Source organism: Myotis davidii, unplaced genomic scaffold (assembly GCF_000327345.1).
Source record: "Myotis davidii unplaced genomic scaffold, ASM32734v1 scaffold46, whole genome shotgun sequence".
NCBI lineage: Eukaryota > Metazoa > Chordata > Mammalia > Chiroptera > Vespertilionidae > Myotis > Myotis davidii.
This window is the reverse complement of record NW_006383006.1, coordinates 5,457,890-5,464,685: the sequence shown is the minus strand read 5'-3', so window position 1 is coordinate 5,464,685 and position 6,796 is coordinate 5,457,890. Positions and strand designations below refer to the sequence as shown.

Sequence of the window (6,796 nt, the reverse complement as noted above, 5' to 3'; positions counted from 1 at the left end):
CAAGCGGTGGAGCGACATGGAGAGACCATTCGCGTCCGGGATACTGTCCTCCTCAAGTCAGGCCCACGAAAGACGTCTACACCTTACGTGGCCAAGATCTCTGCCCTCTGGGAGAATCCTGAATCAGGTACCCCCCCTTCCTGGAGTTTGACCTGGCACTCGTCTCCCCGTGTTTTGGGCACAGTTTGCCTTCCACTCATCCGGGGTCTGTCTGCTACCGAGGGCTACAGACAGACAGCCTTGTCGCTTAGGTTGCATCAGCTCATTAACCTTTCCAGCCACCAGAACTTGGGCACCTTCCCCCCTTCCTCACCTGTCATTGCTTCCCCCCCCTTCTCCCTTCATACCTAATGGCATTCCAGGCTTCTGAATGCCAGGCTTGGCTTGAGGCAGAGGCTCAGCACTGGCCCAGCACTGAAGTTGGATGAGCCTCCAGGGCAAGTGGCCAGCCTGCCTGCCGAAATAACTCTGGGGTTGCCAGCTCAAGCCTTGACTGCTTCTCTTGTACCCCCAGGAGAGCTGATGATGAGCCTCCTGTGGTATTACAGACCAGAGCACTTACAGGGAGGCCGCAGTCCCAGCATGCACGAGGTGAGTTACCAGGCAAATGGAATGGGGCAGGCAGGGTTTGGCAGAAGGAGATGTTGTAGCATAAGGAGGTGATACTGGGTGGACAGCCATGGGTAGTCAAGTCCCTAGACTTGTTACCTTGGATACCAGAGAACTTGGGGAAGGGCCTGGGTTTCAGCCTCTTTTCCCCAATTCATGTTTCAAAGGGTTAGGGGAAGTGGAGTGGCACACCTAGCCCCTTTGATGCTGTCTGCAGCATGAGAGGGAGGGGGAGAAAGACTGCTCCTAACATTCCTTAGCACCATACCCAGTGGTGTGCTAGAAGTGGTAATGCCCTCTGGCTGTGGTTCCTGCCGCCCCTGCCACCCCCCACCCCCTGAGCCTGCTTCCACTCTGTCCCTCTGGCACTTTTTGGGAAGATGCACACTGACTCCCCCTCCTCCCCTGGCTGGGGGTTAGGGATCTTAATGAGGGGCTGGAGGGGGTACCTGGGTTCTCCAGGTGCTCCCTCAAAATCTGGGAGGAATGCCTTGGGGTTCCAGGTGAGGAGATGTTAGGCCCACATTCCAGGGAAGCTCCCCGGCTTTCTGGGCACTAGCTGGAGTGATCTCAGGTCAGGAGTCTCAGCAGAGGGGTTGGCGTTAATGTCCACTTTTTCCCTGGAATTAAGTGCTTCCAACCCCGGTAACTGATCTCCTCTCTCCCCTTGAGCCTTTGCAGAATGAAGTCTTTGCATCGAGACATCAGGACCAGAACAGTGTGGCATGCATCGAGGAAAAGTGCTATGTGCTGACCTTTGCAGAGTACTGCAGGTGCGTGGTGGCCTGTGTCTCTGGCTAGCCTCTCCCCTCAGACTCTTCAGCGCTATTTGGGGGCTGCCTGTAATCTCACTGGGCCTGACCTCCCAGAAGGTTCTTCTTTACAGCCTGCTTCTGCCATCTAATATTTTTAGAAGAAAAAAATAATTGTTGCTTGTCTGAGGCACAGTGGTTGGACAGAATTGGGGGTAGTTACAGTACGGCTCTCAGAAAATACCAAGGAGAATTGGCAGGTGGTCATGAGGGAGGCCTTGGCAGGTGTGTTTCCCCAGTGACAGACTGGCAATTGACAGAGAGGGTGTAGCCCCTAGGACAGGTGAGGCAGGACCAGCCTAAGTGGGGGTCGAAGGCTACTTTTCAACTCTCTGAGCAGGGAAGGGAAGGTCTTTCTGCAAAGGTGGCTTTGATAAAGGTGAATGATGTGTCACTGCAGATTCTGTGCCATGGCCAAGCGCAGAGGCGAGGGTCTACCCAGCCGAAAGACAGCACTGGTGCCCCCCTCTGCAGACTACTCCACTCCGCCACACCGCACAGTACCCGAGGACACGGACCCTGAGCTGGTGTTTCTTTGCCGCCACGTCTATGACTTCCGCCATGGCCGCATCCTCAAAAACCCCCAGTAGCCTCCTCCTGCCCATGGGCAAGTGGGGCTCGGGCGAGGGGGCATTGCTTGAAGCACAGCACTTGGTTAAGGGGCCACAGGGACCCGAGGTTGCTGGCCTGTGGTTCTCTTGGGGGGAGGGCAAGGGCCCCTGTGGGTTCCGGGTCTTATGGGAGGGAAGGGATATAAGAAAAGCATCAGAGCCCACAGCTTGGTCCAGCTACCTCTCTGTGGTCCCTGGGCAGAGACTCCTGAAGAAGGCAGTCTTCCCTGAGCCTGGGCCAGGCTTGAGGGGCATGGGACCCTGGGGGGAGGAGGAAGTCCTTCAGGAACCAGGCCCAACAGGCCATTCTTTATCCTCCTCTGGGCCCTTCAAGGGATAGTGGGAGCCAGCTTTACCTCACCCACTGTGACCTGCTGCTTCCCCATCAGCCTGGGACCAGCCTCTTTCAGATTCTAGTACTGCTCCCAGCTCATTCCTTTGAGGCATAGAGAGCCAGAGTCTGGCTTCCAGAGCATTGACTTCCTCTTCCTGGATTCAGGGCCTTTCCCTGGCTTTCCTCCTTTGCCCCTGCAATAGCCCCTGGTGCTGGGACAAGTTACCTGGCCCTCAGAGTCATGGGTGTCAGCTTCCTGTTTGCCACCCAGCAGGTCTGGCTTCCCTGAAGTTAACTGATCAACATGGGGTTTTTCATGTCTGGGAGGGCAAAAGGGAGCTAGGAGGGGGTGGGGGATAGGGGGCAAGGAAAATTGCTACCTGATTTATTGAAGACTTTTCCTCATGCCTTACACTTGGAGGTTCTAGGAAACCTCTTGCAGAACTTCACACATGACTCTTCAAGCTACACCCACCTGAAATCAAACCTGCCTTTATTACAATATGTTGTCATGAGTCCATTTGTGTTGTCCCACAGCATAGCAGATCCGGCCCCAGGGACAGCCCCATAAGGCAGCAAGCAGGGCTGGGACCCCAGAATCTGGTAAGGCATGAGGTGGAACTGGGCTGAGAGGTGGTTTTGGGCCTGGGGAAGGCTGTTCTCTCTGGCCCAGCTGCAGCCCACAGTCTAGGTGAGGGTTCAGAATGGCCTGGAACTCCTGAGCCTTATCGCCAGGCGGTGAGCCCAGTGGAGTGGAAGCTGTCAGTGTGCTGTTGGGCCAAGAATGTCAGGAGCAGCAGCATTGCAGCCTTGGTGTCTGGTGGGATCTTGTCATCAGCCTGAATGAGGCTACAGATGTCCAGGAGCCACATCTACAACCTGGTCAGGGCTGCTCTGGTATAGGAAGCTGAAGCGGTGCCCTATGGTGACCCACTCCTCTAAGTCCTCCTTCAGTGGCAGGGCGTGCAGCAGGACAGCCAGCACGTGGGGCTCTGGCTTTCTTGTGGGACTGGCCATCAGTAGATGGGTGAGTGCCCCACAGATAAGATAACATGGACACGATTGCAATGCTCCCGTGCCAGGAGGGTCAACAGGAGGCCCACCAGCTTGGGGAAGTATTCCTGGGCAGGGCAGCCCCTGTGATCAGCCAGCACACCCAGCCCGAAGATGGCATTGCTCTACACTTTGGAGTCTGCCTCCCAGGCAGCGCTCAGCAGGATGGGGAACAGGTGGGACACAAACTGGTCTGAGGCAGCACCCAGGCCCTTAATAGACTTCCCACTGCAAAGGACTTACCTGCCATTGTGCAGCCCCGTTTCGTCTTGCAGAGCAATAATGGCAAAGACCCAGCAAAGAAGGGGGCGAAAGCGTCTTCCCCAGCCGCAGCAGCCAGGGCAGGAATGGCCTCACCAGCGTCCTCTATAGCGACGGCGTTGTTTTCAGCCTGGTCCTCGTCCTCATCAGTGCCCGACAGGCTGTCTTCCTCTGCGGCATGGCCTTGAGCATGTTGCAGAGCTCACTGAAGCGCCCAGGGCGCTGCAATGTGAGGGTCCCAGAGCTGCGCAGCACCCATCAGGGCCTCCAGCACAGCCATCAGCACTGTCACCATTTGGCATTCCCACTTCCCGTATACTGCCTGCGTGTAGGACAGTACCACCTCGGCCAGGGTGGCCTGCAGAGCAGCAGTGTTGGGTTCTAAGGGGCAGCTTTGACAGGCCTTGTGCAGTGCACAGCAGAACTGACCCAGAGCCTCATGGGCTGCCTTGCACACTCAGGTGAGGGCTTCAGAGCTTTGAATACTTCTTCAAAGATACTCTCCATGTAGGGAAGGGAGGCCACACTGGTGTTCCCCTTGCCCTGCCACCCCTCACCCTAGTCTTTTGTAGATTGCACTAATTTACATCCCAGTGAAAAAACAACACTGAATCAGTCCGCAGACCTGCTGAGCTGCAGCCACTCACTCTAGGAACTAAAGACCCCATTTTGTTGTTGCCCAGGGGCCCTGTTCTCAGACTGCTCCCCAGAGTAGATTAGGAGACTCAGCCCCCTGTTGTCATTTCCAGAGCTCAGCCCTACCATGAAGTTCTCTGTGGGAGGGCTGGAGCAGCCTGGTTCTTCCCTGTTTGTACCAAAGAGGAGCATGTGGGGAGGGAGAAGAGCCCTGTGTGGCTTGGGCCTGGTGCTGGGAGCCTGCTTGTGAGCACATCCCTGGGGGCAGGAGACAAGGAGGGCAGCACTGGGTCCTTTACCCCCACATGGGCAGACACGAACCCAGCAGGCTGAGTAGGTGGCATTGGGGGGTAGAGTGGGTCAGGCCAGGTCTGGAGGAGATGGAAGTGAATCCTGAGGGCACTCCAGCAGCCCTGACCCTATGCTCTTCCTGAGAAAACGGCTGCTCCTGCTTGGTCATTGAGGTGGGGGAGGCCTGGATGTTTGAGGTGAATTTACACAGGGAAGGCCCAATCCCAAGCCTGAAGCGAAGGGACTCGGGTTCCCTTGAATGGAATAAGCTGTTTGGAGGAAGGCATCGGTCTAGGAGGGCTGTGCAGTGAGCGGTTGGCAGAGTAGGGGCTCTGAAGAGCCAGTCTTGGAGCCTGCTGATTCCCAGGGTGCTGGGCCCTTGCCACCTAGGAGCCTAGCCCCACCCAGCAGGAGAAATCAAGGCCCTTCCTCCCAAGGTCTGCTACCCAGAACTTAAATGCTTTTGAAATCTCTTAGATGTGGAAATATTTTTTCGAACCTGAAAATGCAGCTGGTAGAATTTCAATGGAGCATAATTCATGTAAAATATATTTTAGTTGATAATTTTGTAAAATGCACTTTTTGTGTGTGTCGACCCTGGTTTCTCAGATCTGTATTTCAGTGTTTACAAGGGAGAGGGGATCTTTCCTCACCTCCCTTTGACAGAGATTAGAAGTACTTCTTTAAGAAAAATAAATTTGAGAAATTGTATTGATTTAGAAAAGGATCATTTTCTGTGTGTCCTGTCATCTTTTCGAGTGTGGGTGCAGGGGCGCTCATTCATTGTTTTGGGGGTCCCTTTTAACCCTTGCAGTGCAGGGGCTTAGAGATCAAGAAAGTGGAGGGAGGAGAGGAGACGGAATGAGAGTTAACTTGTGAGCACCGTGGTGGCCAGAGCCACCTCCTTGGACTGAAATCTTTGTGTTGCCAGCCCTCATCAGGTTGGTGACCTGGGAACTGGTCAGTGAAGATAGATAGCACCTCATCACCTCAGGCCATTCCCTTGGGAAGCTGGCCTGCAGGAATTGGGCTAGAGCCCCGATACCTAGGTACTGGTACTCGGCTGAGGGAATGATGGTTCATCCTATGTGCTCATATTGTTAGGATTGGGGGGCAACCAAGAGACTTCTAGCTTCATTTCATCCCTCAACCCCTCATCCTTCTGAATTCATCTGATCAATGGTAGTGCCATTCTCCCACTACACTCAAAGCCTCTGGCCTCTACTGATCCATCACCCACCCCCTCAGTACAGTGTGTTCTGGGTCAGCTACTTCCTCCTTCCCAACCATTCTACTTTTGTACTCCATCTCTGAAGCATGGAATTCAGGTTTTAGAATCAGGCCCATCCATAGTCTCAGCTTCCTGGAGCCTGTTTCTTCAGCTGCACAGTGGGAAATGCCCATGATATCTCACTCCCAGGGTGACTGTGACAAATGAAGGAGAGAATACAAAGACCTGCCTCAAGAAGTGTGGATTCTCAACAGCACTACTGTGCTTCAGAGCTCCCTGGCTCTCCACACATGACAGGGTGAAGTCTGGGTACTTAGCAAAGAATCCAGTTCAGGTGGGGAAAGGCTGGCCACTGACATCCAAGGCGTTCCCCCATCAGCCTCTAGCCCAGGTGGCCAACCTGGTGCCTTTGAGCATGTGTTTGGCTCCAGGCGAGGAAGCTCTGTCCCTGCAGCTGCTCACCCTTCAAAATGTGTGCTGACCACATCCTTGGTCAGAAGGCACCAACTTGTCATTGGCTCCTCAGTAGTTATCCCACCTCTTCATGCCTGGGGGAGGGATATTCAGCATTACAGTGGATAAACACTAATCGGCCAGGTAGTTAAATTTAAGGGTCCCCATGGAGAGGAGCCCCTGGTCAGTGGAGTGGCCAGGACAGGGGGAGTACACTGGGGGCCCTGCTCCAGGCTAGAAACGGGCCTCTCAATAGTTTGGACTCGAGTGCTGGGAGGGGGTGGGGGCTCCTCCAGCTGTTAGAAGGGAAGGGCTCAGCCGGGCCAGCGTGTGTGGCGGGGTGTAGAGTGCAGGTCCTCTCCGTCCAGCTCCCTGGAGGCACTCGCCGGGGCCTGGATCTTTTTGGCCTTCGGGACCTCGTCAGTTTTTGCCTCCAAACCCGGAGGACTAGAGTGGCCCTGAATTAGGCGCAGGTAGGGGTCTGCTCGCGCACGCCCAGCCCGCT

General features: G+C 55.0%; 1 protein-coding gene across 1 annotated transcript in view; it reads left to right on the top strand.

Moving 5' to 3' along the window:
• Positions 1 to 2,882, top strand: part of BAHD1 (bromo adjacent homology domain containing 1) — a 7,747-nt gene extending 4,865 nt beyond the window's left edge. Inside the window, exons 4-7 of the mRNA XM_015557532.1 lie at positions 5 to 127; positions 515 to 591; positions 1,282 to 1,382; positions 1,822 to 2,882. Coding sequence (XP_015413018.1) covers positions 5 to 127; positions 515 to 591; positions 1,282 to 1,382; positions 1,822 to 2,011 — 491 coding nt within the window. The 3' untranslated portion in view covers positions 2,012 to 2,882. The remainder of the gene's footprint in view (positions 1 to 4; positions 128 to 514; positions 592 to 1,281; positions 1,383 to 1,821) is intronic.
• The last annotated feature ends 3,914 nt before the right edge of the window (positions 2,883 to 6,796 follow it).